This window comes from Sparus aurata, chromosome 8, assembly GCF_900880675.1.
Source record: "Sparus aurata chromosome 8, fSpaAur1.1, whole genome shotgun sequence".
Taxonomy (NCBI): domain Eukaryota; kingdom Metazoa; phylum Chordata; class Actinopteri; order Spariformes; family Sparidae; genus Sparus; species Sparus aurata.
In genome coordinates, this window is record NC_044194.1 from 32,059,701 (window position 1) to 32,076,739 (window position 17,039).

The window sequence follows — 17,039 nt, forward strand, 5'->3', positions numbered from 1 at the left end:
AAGACTTCAAGGAACTATGTCAAGAAGCAGAAATGACCATAATATGGGACCTTTAATTCCCTCCTCACAAAAATCCGGGATGAAAATGTCACAAACTTCGCCAGCTTCTCTGTGAATTCTCTGGCATCCTTCTGGGCACAACACAAGAAAAACGTGCAGTGTCAGTGGTCAAGTCTTCTTCCTTGATGTTTTTTCAAAAGAAATTAGACTCGGCATTTATTTGGAACCGGCGGTTATTTACCAAAATATTCACCTGCACCCAGCGTTTAAAGGGGACCACATGATGTGTTTTATAATGTTTTACATTTTGTTTTTGTTTTACAGCTGCTAATGTATGTAACACTATTACTGTGATGATACATGACAGTTAAATATTGAATATGTCTATAATAACCACATCCTGACATGTAATGATTTTTGATGGGTACTCATAATAACAATCATGACAAAAAATTAACATAGACTGCAGATCACGATAAGAAGCTGCACCTGGCAGTGAGCTGCTTTCTTTTCTGTTAGCAGTGAAGTGATGTACTCCATGACAGTACATTATAAAATATGCTAATGTATAAAAAAACATTTAATGATTTAAAAAAAGTACAGTTGCAGTAGGCTTCAATTATAAATATGCAGCATATGTATAGTTTATAATAATAATAATAATAATAATAATAATAATAATAATAATAATAATAATAATAATTATGATTATTATTATTATTATTATTACTATTTTTCTGCATATTCTTGACTTTGAATGGGAGCTGCTGTAAAGCATTTCTGTTTCTGATTCATATATTATGCAGTCAGTTGTCCATATTTTAAGTTAAATTAAATGAATCAAGACAGATGTCACATTTACATGTCAGGGTGTGGTTATTATAGGTGCCTTTAAAAAAAGGATCCACCGCAGTCAGCCTTCACCAGAAACTGGCGACATACTTAACAATACATTACGCCATCGCGGTGGTTCAGCCAGGCATAAGGATCCCTCCACTTCGGGAGAATTAATGGTACTGTTTGTACAGTGCTTTGAGAACATCAACATCCTGAAAAATGATAACAGAATTATAGGAGTGAGATAAATGATATATCTCAAAATATTAAATATGTTGTAATTTCAATTTTGAAATTTTAATACTTGTTATTGCGCAAACCCCTATTACTTTTTGCCATCATTGCCAGATCATACTGATTTTGCAGGGACAGTCTCTCTAAACAATTAAATGGGAACAATTTCAATAAATAAGTCTTTTTTTTTTTTTTTTTTTTTTAAATAGTTATTTTCATTTTTTCGTGGCTGGGCCACTAAAATTACACATGGGGCCAGTAAAACTCGAATCTACTGGCCAAGCGGGCCAGTAAGAAAAAAATGTTATGTTGGACACTGGGAGGCAGCCGGGGCACTGTAGCTGTGAAGCTTTAAGACCTCCACACAAAGCAGCCTGGCCGTGTCCACACAGAGGACCTGATGCACATCAGCCTCGAGGGGCCTCCACTGGAGAGCTATGACCCAAGTCCAGCCATAGAGAGGTGGCTTAGCTCCAAGCGGGTCAGGAGACCAGACTATGTTGACTGCTGGTGCAGGGACATTCTTATAGTTTAAATGGTTTTAGCTGGACCTGGACTTAATGAATTAATTAACTTTCCTGGTTGGTTGTAATAAATGTTATATTTTCATACACACATTTGCATTGTTTGTCTTTCCTGGTTTTTGTTAAGGCAAAGAGCCAGTTATAACATTAAAAAATAGTCTACAGGGTTAGGATTAGGCTAAATAAGTACTTTATTTGTTTGAAAATGTTTTTACCAAAATTGCTGAATTTTCATTGTGCTACTAAAAAATGTTGTGTGCTACTAAATTTTTCAGCATGGTAGCACAGTGCTACCTGGAAAAAAGCTTAGCGTCAAGCCCTGTTACATGCTGATGACATGGCAGAGTTGGAAGGAGTTAGTGAAGAAGCTAGTGAGAATGATATTCGTGATTTAGGAAAGCAGCCAGAGCACAACTTAGCATCTCTTCTGTTAAAGATGCAAACAGTTATGCACATACCAGAGAGTTCTGTGCAAGAGGTAGGGCTGGGTGATTAATTGAATTTCAATTTCGATTTTGGCTTCCCTCGATCATGAAAACAAGATAATCGTAATAAAACGATCATTCTGCCGCACGCCGTGTCTTGTGTTTTAAATGCAGCGAACCCTTCCATCTCCACCTGTGGACTCCGCTCCGCCCCGCCCCCGCCTGAAAGTTTTCGCTTTCAGCCACGCCGGTGCGTATTGCCAGTGCGTGTTTTGAAAAAACGTGTAGAAGTAGACGGTAGAAGATGGCAGAAATGCAGCCTTTGGTCGGGAAGAAAGGTAAAGTGAATTCTGTGGTGTGAAAACACTTTGGTTTCGAGGAGTCTGACTCGGAACAAAGGAAGATATTGTGCAAGATATGTCACGCAACCGTGTCTGCATCTCAAGGGAACACGTTAACCATACCTGCCACCGCCACACAGTCCTCAATTAAGGGCACACTTTACAATGCAACCGCATATCCACCCAGCTCCCACAGGCATAAAGAAATAACGGATGCCGTCATATACATGATCGCCGAAGAAATGTGCCCTATCAACACCGTTAGCGACCCGGGGTTCAATAAACTGATTAACACATTGGACAAGCGGTATGTGTTACCATCACGTCACATATCCTCAGAATTGCGCTGCCTGCTCTTATGACGAATGTCGCGGACAAGTTGCTAGAGAAGTGTCAACAGCATTATATTTTGCCACCACAACGGACCTATGGTCGAGCCGCACCGGTATAGTGTTAATTTTTTATTTTGACATATTATTACATTCATTTTATTGATATATATTTCTCTTATATATTTGCATTTTTCTTGTTTTTCAGTTCAAACTTATCGTGTCAAAGTTCAATAAGTGCTTGTTCTCAAATCAATGAATAATCGTCTTTAATAATCGTGATTACAATATTCATCAAAATAATCGTGATTATGATTTTTGCCATAATCAAGCAGCCCTAGCAAGAGGTATTACAGATGACCAGTTGGGCTATTTTTTATATTTTCAGGTGTGTTACGAGTTCACCCGAGTGGTGGGGAAAAATCTCAAAGAAAACTTCTTTGAGGCACTTGACGGTTTCTCGCCAAACTTGATGGACCTCTTCAGGAAGAAGAGGGGCCTCAGTGGACAGCTTTTAACTGACCTTTTACGTCAGACAAAGGTAGGCTGACTTGTCTACCTAAGCTGACTGCCTCTCTTGCCTGTCTATTCTTCCCCCCTTTCTTCTCATATCATTACTTTTCATTGCTCTCCCGTTTCCATTTCCTCCTCTTTTCTCCTACTCTCCTACGCTCCTCTCTACTTTCTGTCCAGGAAGTTTGTAATGAAGTAATTAAATTGTGGCGACTTTCTGGAATCTATTTAACCATATACAGTATGAGTTTACTCAGTTATGTCCACTATCTTCCAGACCACTCACCCAACAGACATCAGGCCTTTGTCTTCGGGGACTGCCAGTCTGTGTTCTTCAAAACCTGCTCAGTAAGTAACTGAATTTGTTTTAAATATCTGCATTATTGATTCACAACACGACCATCTGATATGAATTTACTAGAAAAAAATAAATTACTACTACTTACTCTAAATTACAAACAAATTAACATTGTACAGAAATTTGAACTTTCACCTTTGTCTTTATTTCTGTGAAATTGCCATCAGCTTGTGTGAGATGGGGCCGCAGGGAGGGACCCCTCTTTTTATTTTGCTGAGGACTATGAAAAACCCTTACATATGTTCTTACTTTTCGAGATTAAAGGACAATACTGGTCTTAAATTTGTATCAACTGCAACTGTTGCATCTGTACTGGAAATGGTTTTTACACAACTTTTCAGTAATATATATATATATATATATATATATATATATATATGTATATATGTATATATATATATATATATATATATATATATATATGTATATGTGTATATATATATATATATATATATATATATATATATGTATATATATATATACATATATATATATATGTGTGTGTGTGTATATATATATGTGTATATGTATATGTGTAGATATATATGTGTATATGTGTACATATATATATGTGTATGTATGATTTTAACTTAAAGCCAATGTAGGCTATATTAAAAGATGCAATAAGCTACTACCACATTCTGTATGATTCTATATGAGTCAGAGTTATGGAAATGAAGGACACATGAATGTAATAAACTCAGTTCATGTGAATAATATGTTCCTACAATGACTCCATTTCATCTTCAAGTGGATGTCATGGGGATAATAAAAGCAATAAACTTCTATTCAGCCCTTGTATCTTATCCATGAAAATATTTTAACAGGGACAACAAGATAAAAAAATGTACTTATAACTGCTATTACAATACCAAGCTTTTGAGTGTCCTTTGATCAATATGATTGGAACCTGGATTTAACATCCATGGTAAAAACGTTGTTTTAAAAATAACACAGGGTGTTATGCTTTTTTCATTCAATACCTGTAGATGAACAGTTTTGGGAATGGGAAAAATCATCATCCAGATACATATGGGCAGGGAAAATACCTAGGGTAAGAACAAAACTCTGCAGCTGCCATCATAACCTGGCTCTTCGGCCATGACAAATGTGGGAGACACACATGAATGGTTTAAGAACTAGGGATCGACCGATTATCGGTCGGGCCGATTATCGGCGCCGATATTCGGCATTTTAACACCTATCGGCATCGGTCTTTTCTTTTAATCCGATGGCCGATCAGAGATCAATTTAAAACTGGGTTATTTTGGCTCTGATGCAGCCGAGCCTCTCTGTCTGCTGCCCCTACTCTGTCTCCAGCATTGTCCCACCCACAGCACAATCTGATTGGTTACACGGAGAGCAACGGCAACGACCAATCAGCGGTGAGAGCTGTGCATGCACAGTGCTCATACACACTGCGGAGAGGTGAAAAGCCACCACGTAAAACTGGAGCTGTAGCCTGGAGCTGTTCCGAAGGTAAGTTAAGGCAGCAGAATCTCCCGAAATTGTACTAAACATACCAGTTTCAAGTTCTCTACAACTCACAACTACAAGTAACATTACTGTGAGCCCGTTAACGTTATATAAACATAAGCGGCAGCTCTGCTGCTCGCAGTCCCTCCAGACGAGCCAGTTAATCACTCGCTAATATCAATATGGAAATAGTCCGTGACAGTATAAGACTCTGTTTGTGAGTGAGAGAGTAAAAACCTAATAAACTCAATTCAGTCCAGATTTATTGCAGGGAAGCACGTTGAGGTGAAGACTGATTAGCTTTTAATTAGCGTAACGTTAGCCCACCGGTCCGCTTTCTCCTCCTCTGGCTGTAGACGCTCAGCTGGCTGTAGACGCTCAGCCGACTGTAGAAACTCTACAACTCACGACTACTAACGTTACTGTGAGGCCCAATACGTTAGCGGCAGCTGTCTGTTCCTATGATAAACACTGACTATTAAAGTAAAGGTGCTGCTGAGAGAGAGAGAGAGAGAGAGACTAAAGAAGTGTGTGTAAGCCACATGAGAAGCTGCAGAAACTGACAGCAAAGCACCATCTGTCTGAGAGAAAACCGTAGGGCAATAATGGCTGTTTAACTACCAAATTACTTTACTTTTACTTTTTTTCTGTGTTGATTGAGATATCCTAATCAGCAGAAAATGACATATTGTCATGTAGTGTGTCCTGAAGCTGTCTTTGGCAGTTTTTTGTAGAAAGGAGCAGGATAGTGCTGTTCAAGACTTAAGACATAATGGAACTGCATCATAAAGCCTACATGAACTTGATGGTGTTCAGGGATGAATAGTCTCTCCTTTTGCTATTGTACTATTTTTCCCAGCTATAGTTCCATTAATCGTTTGTAATGTAGCAGCCTAGTTTTGAATGACAGGGTCCCTGCTATCACATGTTGTTAAAATATAACATTTACATAATAAAATCAATTACAGGCTTCCCAAATGCTGTAGTAAATTAAGCATGATGAGTTGAGCATATATCAGCATGTGACCCCACTTTTAACTCTCTCTTTTTTCATACCCTTATTGCAGATGGATAGACTTAAGTCTAAAAGTGCGGTGTGGAAATATTACACTCAGCCAACACCAGGGAAGGCAGTCTGTAATACATGCAATGAAGGTGTCAGCATGGGAGCAACAATGGGGAAAAACAAAAATACCTCAAACCTCTGGTCCCATCTTAGGATTCATCACCCTGAGTTGTATGAAACAGCACAGAAGAAACGAGAATCTGAATCTCATCTCAATGAAGCAACTTCATCTCAGCCAACAATAGAGGACATGTTTCAGAAACAAAGAAAGTGGACAAACTCAGACAGGTCGAAACTAATGGACAAACTAGTCATAGAGATGATAGTTACTGACAACCAACCGTTCACGGTGGTGTCTGATGTTGGGTTTAAGCGCCTCATGGCTGCAGCAGAGCCATGATATGCACTGAAAAGTGAGAAGTATTACCAAACTGAGAAGCTGCAAGAAGTTCACCACAAGATTGTGGACAAGATCAAAGCCCTGATTCAACCAGAGAATGCTGGCTACTTTCTCTCCTTCACCACAGACTGCTGGTCTGGTGTGAGCGAGTCTCTCATGAGCCTGACATGCCATTTCATCGACACTGAATGGACAAGAAAGCAGGTTATCTTAAATACAAGAGCGATGCATGGGTCCCACACTGGAGAATACCTGAAAGAGACATTCCTCAATATGCTTGAGGACTGGAAGATAAGCAAAGACCGTGTAGCACTAGTGCTTCGAGACAGCGGAGCAAATATTGTGAAGGGAATGAGGCTTGCTTAACTCCCAGACCTCAGCTGCACAGCGCACACCTTACAACTTTTGGTGAATGACAGTCTGGCAAGTCAAAGAGAGACAGATGTCATTGCAATAAGTAAGAAGTGTGCCACACATTTCCACCACTCCATTCTGGCCAAACAGCGTTTGCGGGATATTCAGAGGGAACTTGGCCTGCCAGAGCACAACATAATCCAGGCTGTTCCAACGAGGTGGAATTCAACACTCCATATGCTGCAAAGAATGCTGGAGCAAAAGCGTGCGCTTACCATCTACTGTGGTGAACATGGAGGATTTGTAGGTCACACTGCTCACCAGTGGGACCTTGTGTCCAATTTAATTGAAGTTCTTCTCCCAATAGAGGAAGTGACACTTCAGGTGAGCCACAGCAACTCATCTGCGTCCTGCATCATTCCATGCCTGACTGTGCTGAGGATGCTTCTGCAAGATGATGACGGGCCCTCCACAAAAGGCATCAGAACGCTCAGGCAAGCCATGAGGGAGAGCCTAGACAAGCGTTTCTCTAAAGTAGAAGACACAAAAACTGTGGTGCTGGCCTGTCTCTTAGATCCTCGTTTTAAGAGTCATGTATTCTCCTCTGCCACGACATTGAGCAAGGCCAAAGGATGGTTGAAAGAAGAAGAGGATGCTGCCACACAACAGACCACTCGAGAGGAGCAAGCTGCCACAGAAGGAGCCAGTATGGAGGAGCAGGCAGCTGCATATGGGACACACGAGAATGATGGAAACACCCACAAAAGGCAACGGAGAGAACACACATCCTTCCGCAGCCGTGTTGATGAGATGTTCAGTTCCCTGCTGGCACCTCACACTAGTGACCTGCTGGCCAGTAGCTGCATTGAGGATGAGCTCCATCTGTACCTCAAGGAGCCAGTGATCGACAGGCGCAAAGGGGACCCACTCCAGTGGTGGAGACAGAATGAAGGGCGCTTCAAACTACTTGCGAAACAAGCAAGAAAGTTTCTGTGTGCACCACCACCGGTCCCAAGTGAGCGCGTCTTCAGTGAAGTCTCTGCAATTTATGAGAACAAGAGAAGCCGTCTCACTGGAGAGCACGCTGAACAACTCTGCTTTTTGCACCACAATCTGGTGCTGCTCAATTGGGACTACTAACTGATTTTAGACTCACATTTCTGTGCAAATTTTATTTAACTCTGTTTTATTTACTTTATAAAACTTCAGGGAACTATTTATTTATTTAAATTTTCAGTTAATTTTATAAGAGATGCTGCTGACCCTGGGAACACTGCACTTTTTGTTTTTGTTTGAACTTAAAACAAAGATAAGTGAAAGATTAATATTTCAGTTATATTGAAATTTCAAAAAATTTATTTACTGTAGAAAACTTTAGGGAGCTATTTATTTGTTAAAATTTTCATTTGACTTTATAAGACATGCTGCTGAGCCTGGGAGCTCCCTGCACTTTTTGTTAGAATTTTGAAACAAAGATGTCACTTGTCTAAGATAAAAAAAAAAAAAAAAAAACCTTTAACATGTTGCAAATCTGATAAGCTGTTTAATAAACATATGCTTAAAGGCATTTAAACAAAGTTAAGTGTTGGAGTTTGTATTATTCAAAATTTTGACGCCAATATTTTCCCTTTTACTGCAAATGAATATTGGCTCCAAATATCGGTTATCAGCCTCCTTGACTACTAATAATCGGTATCGGTATCGGCCGTGAAAAAACCATATCGGCCTATCTCTATTAAGAACACTAATTTATTAACAAAAGGCAATGAACTGAACTCAACATGAACAAGGTGTGGAGTGTGGATATCAGTGGAATCAGTAGTGTAAGGTGTGCATGAGGGATGATGGTGTGTGGATGTTGTAAGGTGCATCCCAAGTGGTGGGTGGTGATGGAGAAGGCGACAAGATGTCAGTCAGATCCCAGGTTCGTGGAGTGTCTAAATTTGAAAGGAATCATGAAAGGATAAATCTAGTGATATATTGCATACTTTGTCAACAAATTCCATGAGAAGAGCAAAACCAATAGATAACTGATCTTACAACCTACTATTAGTTGTATAGCCAATGCCTGATGTAGCATAAACATGGACACAAACGGCATGGAACCTGTCTGATAAGTGACATGGCGGCGCGCACAAGTGCAGCGGCTTATGGCTCTGCAGTATGGTGCTCAGCATGGAGTTCTCCAATTTCGTTGTACTTGGGTGCAATGACAAAAGCATTCTATTCTATTCTATTCTATTCTATTCTATTCTACAAAGCATTTTCATACATATTTGGAGTTGCCCCTCTGTGGCTACTTTTTGGACTAACACTCACAGCATCCTGGAAACTGTGTTGTGAATCAAATAAAATTATAAATAGAAATAAATAAATGCTCACCCACCATTTATTGGGAAAACCCTGCAAAGAGCTGGCAGAAGTGAGAGCAAAAGCCAGGGTGCGAGTTCTCGAAATAGATGCCCTGCAGCACCCCTCTTTTCCCATTTCCTGCATAGGCTGTCGGTAAATAAAAACAGTCCTTGTTAGAGGGCCCCCCTTTATTTTCTTTGGATCATCACATTGAAGAAATCCTTGGTGTCTAGAAATCCTCTGGTCAGTATTCTACCCATAGAGATACTCACTGTATGGTTCTATTTTTGTGTCTCTTGTGTTTTATTACTTGTAATTGCAATGTTTAGTTGTGTGAGTTTTAAAGGGCTACAATTATTAGTTATTAAATTATTTACATTCATATTTATTCTTTTACTACTGCATGAGACCATCATTACTGCCGTATGGATGCCCATGGAATGGCAGTAAATTAGTTTTCCAGTACTTGGTCAACACACCACAGTCTTTGCAACAACTTCTATCAGCATTGTTAAAAACAAACAAGTTTTCACTGCCAGCTTTAGGTAGCAATAACTGAAAGAATTGCTTATTACATTTCCATGCACAATTTTCATACCTGGTATGCAGTTTTTGAATGTCACCCTGCACTCTCTACACGTATCCAGAGTGTACATTCTGTAAAAGTCTGCCCTGTATGCTGCTGAGAACCTGGTCCAGTTTGCACCTGTAGAAGACAATTTGAGCCCCCCCCCGCAACCCCTTAGGGGGAAAAAAGCGGCAACATCCCGCAACCCTCACGGGTAAGCGGAAAGAGAACGGAACGGAACGGAACAGAACGGAACATGCAGTATATAACCATAACTATATAGCTACAACCATTTTTGTAATCTTACTGTCAAGCCACAGAAAATGCACTTTTCTCTAGAAGTGGTCCGTTTCCACCACTACTCTGAAGCAGGAACACACCAGGGACAGGGTCATCAAAGCTCTGTCTCCATCATGAAGGACCACCTCAGCAAATATCATCTCCAACAAGCATGATGGCAACTGAAACAAGATTTTATTTTAACATTTTCTATTCGAAGACATCATCTTCAGTTGGTATGAAGCCAAACAGCATTAATAGAAATACTTAAAGTATGAGCACTGAATGTATTCAATAAATATTGTATTCCCCAAAAATAGAAACACATGCAAACAAACAAAATCATAAAGAAATTGTTAATAAATAAAATACCTGATCAATACATGTTGCCTGCTCCATGTGACATGGGCTCCGTCCGTCTTCTCTTCCTACGTAGAAATGTCATAGGGGTGACATTAGCAAGATGCTTCTAATGTAACACATGAAAATACTCATCTATTAATATAGAAACTAGGGGTTTGATGTTACACAGAAGTCACAGTTTGGTTCATATTTCGGTTTAAGAGTCAGTTTGGTACAGGGAAAACAAAAATATTATTATTGACTGTTATTATGTCAAAGATGCACAAAATCCTCTTGCTTGGGAACAATACAAACTACAGTACAGTGATGTGCACGGGGGGGGGGGGGGGGGGGCGGTTGCGCTAAAGTGCCCTCTTGGTAGCCAAAAAGCGTGCTAAACTGCCCTCTTGGGTGGAAAAAACGTGTGCTAAAGTGCCCTCTTGGGAGGCAAAAACGCATGCTAAAGGTCCCACCTGGTTGGCAAAATACAACTGCCCTCTTGGGTTGCAAAAACGTGTGCTAATGTGCCCTCTTGGGAGGCAAAAACGTGTGCTAAAGTGCCCTCTTGGGAGGCAAAAACGCGTACTACAGGTCCCACCTGGTTGGCAAATACAACTGCCCTCTTGGGAGGCAAAAATGCGTGCTAATGCACCCTCTTGGGAGGAAAAAACACTTGCTAAAGGTCCCACCTGGTTGGCAAAATACAACTGCCCTCTTCGGTGGCAAAAACGCGTGCTAATGTGCCCTCTTGGGAGGCAAAAATGTGTGCTAAAGTGCCCTCTTGGGAGGAGAAAACATTTGCTAAAGTGCCTTCTTGGGAGGCAAAAACGCATGCTAAAGTGCCCTCTTGGGAGGCAAAAAAACGCATGATAAACTGTCCACTTGGGTGGCAAAAGGGCGTCTTTAAGTGCCCTCCTCATTGGCAAAACACACTAAACTGTCCTCTTAGGTGAAAATAAAACACTTAATTGCTCTCTTGGGTGGTTAAAACAAGTTTAAGCGCACTCCCGGTTGGCAAAACATGATAACCTGCCCTCTAGTCTTGGGTGGTATGAACGCGTGCTTAAGTGCCCTCGTTTGGTAAAACACAAGTGCTCTCTGCCATTGCACTGCCATTGGATGGAGAATATTGATTCCAATTAAGGCATGCAAGCTTTCCCAGAGTCATTTTATGGTCTCAACAAGTTAAACCCTGTTTATGTTCAATACACTTTGTATGGCCATTAGCACATATTTTCTGTTTTTTTTTTTTAAATGTATTTATTTATTTATTTTTTGCAAACGGCCGATGGGCTAATAAACTTTCTAGATTTTATTTTCAATTTACAATTTAGGCTAGGTCAATTAGATTCATTGTATTTAGTATATTATGGAATAAATTGATAGCAGCTAGATAGATGGTAACTTAAGTTTTAAGAACACATTCCCGTTGTTAAAATAAGTCCATTCCATCCATTTAAGTATTCAGTTTTAGACACACTCTCTCTCAAATGGTCACATGTCAGTGGGGACTTAATACTGACTGAGGTGCAACCCGGCATCCTACTGCTGTGTGAGGTAGTAGCTAATACAGCAAGCTGTGTATTAAGTTACCAATGTTGCATTACTAAATACTAGTGTATGTAGCCTGGAAGTGCTATTATTAGGTAGAGATGCCTATCACATGTTTAAGCCTATGCTGAGGAGCTAGCCTAGCTAAATCTTGCAGGAATAGCTTTTTAAAGCTTTTTTATTCTATTTTAATTTTTAAAAATGCTTTTCTTTAAAATGCCTTTTTAAGTGCACAGCTCAGTTGGAAACATATACAGTGGCTTGCAAAAGTATTCACCCCCCTTGAACTTTTCCACATTTTGTCACGTTACAACCACAAACTTAATTGTATATTAATGAGATTTCATGTGATAGACCAACACAAAGTGGTGCATAATTGTGAAGTTGAAGGAAAATGATACAAGGTTTCAAACATTTTTAAAAATAGAAAACTGAAAAGTGTGGTGTGCAAAAGTATTCACCCACTTTACTCTGATACACTTAAATAAAATCCAGTGCAACCAATTGCCTTCAGAAATCACCCAATTTAGTAAATGGAGTCCACCTGTGTGTAATCTAATCTCAGTGTAAATACAGCTGATCTGTGAAGGCCTCAGAGGTTTGCTAGAGAACATTGTTGAACAAACAGCATCATCAAGCCCAACCAGACAGGTCAGGGATAAAGTTGTGGAGAAGTTTAATAAAGCATGGTTAGGATATGGAAAAATATCCTAAGCTTTGAACATCTCACAGAGCACTGTTCAATCCATTGGATGGGAAGATGGATGGAGCCAAATACAGGACAATCTTGGAAGAAAACCTGTTAGAGTCTGCAAAAGACTTGAGACTGGGTCGGAGGTTCACCTTCCAACAGTACAACGAGCCTAAACATACAGCCAGAGCTACAATGGAATGGTTTAGATCAAAGAATATTCATGTGTTAGAATGGTCCAGTCAAAGTCCAGACCTAAATCCAAGTGAGAATCTCTGGCAAGACTTGAAAATTGCTGTTCACAGACACTCTCCATCCAATCAGACTAAACTTGAGCTATTTTGCAAGAAGGAATGAGCAAATATTTCAGTCTCTATATGTGCATCGCTGGTAGAGACTTACCCCGAAAGACTTGCAGCTGTCATTGCAGGGAAAGGTGGTTCTACAAAGTGTTGACTCAGGGGGGTGAATACTTTTGAACACCACACTTTTCTGTTTTTTATTTCAAAAAAATGTTTAAAAACCATGTATAATTTTCCTTCCACTTCACAGTTATGCACCATTTTGTGTTGGTCTATCACATAAAACTCCATTAAAATACATTTACATTTGTGGTTGTAACATGACAAAATGTGGAAAAGTTCAAGGGGGGTGAATACTTTTGCAAGCCACTATGTCCATGCTTCATCATAGTTTTTTTTTTTTTTGAGGTGTCAAATAAATATTTTAAATGTGTATTGTTCCCTGTGTTTTTATCACAGAGCCCTATTGGGTGAAGAAAACACACTAAACTCCAGAAGTTTTTTTTTTAATCTATATTGAGCCAGAACTATATCTCACAGAACCCGTTTGGATTCTCTGGTGCTAATTTGGTGTTAAAATGCACTAGAATACAGGAAATGGCATCTACGTAATTGAAAATGTTCTGGGGGAGGACCCCCAGACCCCCCAGGGTTTTATTTCCTTAATACATCCATGTCTCTGTGTGTTCTTCACAGTCCAATGTTGAATCTACACAGTTCTCGTGGATGCTGATCCTAACTACAAATTAACTTGAGTAGTCTGAGCCTATCACCCTGGTAGCAAAGCCTGCTGAGAAGGAGGATGACGACGGTGGTGCACCAGCTTCAAAGTAACAGCGTCTGATTTTTTAGCTCAGCTAAAGGAGGCTGTGTGTGTGTCAGTTAAGTTGCAGCATGTGCGAGGCGCTGCAAACGGCTTTCAATTTTTTGGTAACACATGAGTACTCTAAACGCGTTACTTTTATTCATAGGTAACGCTGTAACGTAACTGGTTACTTTTAATTGATGGTAATGCTGTAACCTAATTAACTACTTTCCAAAGTAACCAGGGGTGGAAAGAGTACCAAAAAAATCTACTTAAGTAAAATACTGTTACCTTGATGAAATTTTACTTAAGTAAAAGTAAAAGTACTTGTGTAAGAATCTACTCAAGTAAAAGTAAAAAGTAGCTCATTTAAAATGTACTCAGAGTAAAAGTTACTTAGTTACTTATTGGGGGTGGGTAATCTCTCCCCATGCATAAAAAAAGTACAAAAACATACACAACCCTCACAGATAAGCGGAAGAAAATGACATGATGACATGACAAAAACTGCACAAATAAATCAAAATTTGACAAAATATGACTTTATTCATGCCCGAGCTTTGATTTTTGACAGATTTTTTTAAGCACTTTTTACTCAGTTTCTTTCTCCTCCTGCTTTGCTTCAGTTGCTCATTTTAAATACTTAAGAACTTTCTATTAAGTTTGAGCAGGAGCTGATTTTCAAAGTTAGTAGAGTTCATTCTAACACCGTTTGCAGTGAACAGCAGTCCAGCACAGCTGAAGAGGCGCTCACAAGCAGCAGAAGCAGGCAGGCCAGTGTTGAGTTTGAAGGAGAGCTTTTTGATGAGAGGAAAAGAGTTCAGTAGGTCCATTTTGTCTGAGACACAGGCAAGGAACCCATCTAGCTCACTTGTGCCTTTTGACTTTTTAGACTTCAGTGATGAGAAGAAATCGTCCTCATCTGATGAGTAGCCGACATGCTCCACCTCATCCGCTGTCATGTGCTCAATGTGATGCTTCACATAGGCCAAACCTGTGTTAAGTGACAAATACACACAAAACACACAGAATATATCAGACATTTAGGCTTTCATTCAGGTGGCAACTTAATTCATCATAATGTTGCCATTACAAAAACCAAAACATTTTCTACACTCATGTAGACAAGCTTATTATTTTGTTGCATGTATGATATTGGACTAAGCCTTCTTAAAGAGAGACAAAGAAAGCAGCAAACCGCGCGAAACAATGAAATCCAGCGAAATGATGTGCGGTCAATATGACCGCTTATTGCCGAAATAGATAAACATATCATATTTTCTTTATCTTTCAGATCTACACTCATAAGCAATTTTCAATGCATATCATAGCAATAATAGCATAATTTTGTGTGAAATTAAGTAATGTGTCAACTGTGATTGTTTAAAATGAAGCTTGCTAGCTTACTACCAAGTTAGCTAACGTTAACTAGCACTATAACGCTGGCTGCTAACACTGACGTTAGCATACCATGATTGAGTAACGTTAAAGTTATTAATTGCATGGATCCATGATTAATAGCATGTAACGTTAGTTAGTTTCATGTGAGGTTATCTTACCTGTACATGCTTGCGCAGGTTGGAAGCAGAGTTTTTGTAGGTGGATAGCTGCTCTTGTTTAGGCATACAAAGTTTACATAACATGATGAAGTTGTTCTCATTTGCGGACTCAAACAAGTCCTTCAAGTATGGCCATGGATTGGCCTCGCGTTCTCCTGCTGGTCTCTGTGTCCCAAATCCGACCCTTCTCCATCCACACACTCGTCTCCATCAGTCTCCATCATTGTGTAGCTAGCTCCTCTGTGGCGCCACCACCAACGTCTCTACGTTTCTGACCCTCTGGCGCTGCAATTGTCCAGAGCCAATCAGATGGACAGTTGGCACGCAGACGCAGTGCAAGTTCATCTATTTTTATTTTTATTTGTTTTACCTTGTAACGGAAGCTATTTAAAATGTAGTGAAGTAAATTACTTCCAACAATATGTACTTGAGTAAAAGTAAAATTACTGATTTAAAAAATTACTCAAAAAAGTACAAGTACACAAAAAAACTACTCAATTACAGTAACGAGAGTAAATGTAACTCGTTACTTTCCACCCCTGAAAGTAACTATACCCAACACTGGTCACAGGGAGATGCTGATTGGCATGGCGAGCCCAACCCACCTTCAGCCAAGTGATTGAGAAAATGCAAGCCAGGTGTGCGGGCGCAGACAAAGGGGAAGAGAGACGCCAAAAGGCGGTGGCGCGATGCGACGGGGGAGGAAAGAAAGAGCCTGACGACAGGCTCTGAGACGTCGATAGACGTCCGGCTGCTACAGAGAGGGAGACACGCTACGTGGGAAAGTGGAGGGGTGAATGTGAGCTTCACCCCTCCTCAAGTTAAGTCTCCCTCTTTACCTGTTCTATATTCTATTGTGGGTTATGCCCAGTGTGCTACACTACTGATCGCCTCGGAGGAGTTTACTAGTCAAACCGAAACTAAGGGAGGAGGGCCGCTAGTGATTTGCATGTTTATTTTGGTGTATTTTATGTGATTTTCTTATTTTACCTAAGTGTGTTTGATGATTTTCCTTTGATTTTGACTCGATTTGCTTAGTGTATATTATTTTGTGATTTAACGTTCCTAGTATGTATTTGGTTTCACTAGTCGGCCATGTTGGGTTGTGTGTTCTCATATATTTGTGTTCTATGCTTTTATTTTGAAGCTGCATATTCAGTGAAGGTCACGTGAGCCTCTTAAGCCAATGAAAGTTAAGGGTGCGTTTTTTGTGTTGTTGTTCTGAACTGCCTCTTCCGCCCTGTTAGTCTCAGACTGTGGCTGATATGATGAGATGTGAATAAATGAATGAAAGAAGAGATGGTGTTGATTTTTCCCTCCTAAGATGACAGAAGAAGCAGAAAACGTAACAGGCCACCTGGAGTAGATTGGTTTAGTTCGTTCTGTAAACACATCCGAGGACGAATGAGAGGGACTGGGCCCGCTGATTTGAGTTCTCCCTCTTCTTTCCCCGCCTGTACCTGCTAGAACCAGACGTCACACGTGGCAGAGGACGCCACGCCTCCAGGAGTAGTCGGCACACCACAGACTGGACTTTTAGGCATCTTGTACATTGGACCCTGGGACATTACTGACACCCATTGGACTGGTTTTTTAAATCTTGTTTAATTATCTCGTTTTATATTACACTTTTACCCTGTTTCTGTCATTTATTTATTCTCTTTTAATATATAACTTGTCCCCTGCAAACTGGCGTCTGCGTGCTGTTTTGAGTCTGCAAATCTCCCCAGTAG

The 17,039-nt window shown here is 40.0% G+C and overlaps 1 protein-coding gene and 1 long non-coding RNA gene across 2 annotated transcripts; one reads left to right on the forward strand and one right to left on the reverse strand.

Annotated features, from left to right (window-relative positions):
- Window positions 1-4,950: 4,950 nt before the first annotated feature.
- On the forward strand, window positions 4,951-8,348 carry LOC115587005 (zinc finger BED domain-containing protein 4-like). The gene is made up of 2 exons (XM_030426545.1): window positions 4,951-5,040; window positions 6,105-8,348. The coding sequence occupies exon 2, from the start codon at window positions 7,095-7,097 to the stop codon at window positions 7,995-7,997; it is 903 nt and encodes a 300-aa protein (XP_030282405.1). The 5' UTR covers window positions 4,951-5,040; window positions 6,105-7,094; the 3' UTR covers window positions 7,998-8,348.
- A 5,925-nt stretch (window positions 8,349-14,273) lies between these two features.
- On the reverse strand, window positions 14,274-15,633 carry LOC115587011 (uncharacterized). Its single transcript, XR_003984950.1, has 2 exons — window positions 15,307-15,633; window positions 14,274-14,741 (listed from the first exon to the last, which is right to left on the reverse strand). It is a non-coding gene; the product is annotated as an uncharacterized LOC115587011 (long non-coding RNA).
- Window positions 15,634-17,039: the final 1,406 nt, after the last annotated feature.

What these genes read in the sequence shown, in the direction of transcription:
- LOC115587005 (XM_030426545.1), top strand. Translation starts at nt 7,095, where the DNA reads ATGCTGCAAAGAATGCTGGAGCAAAAGCGTGCGCTTACCATCTACTGT.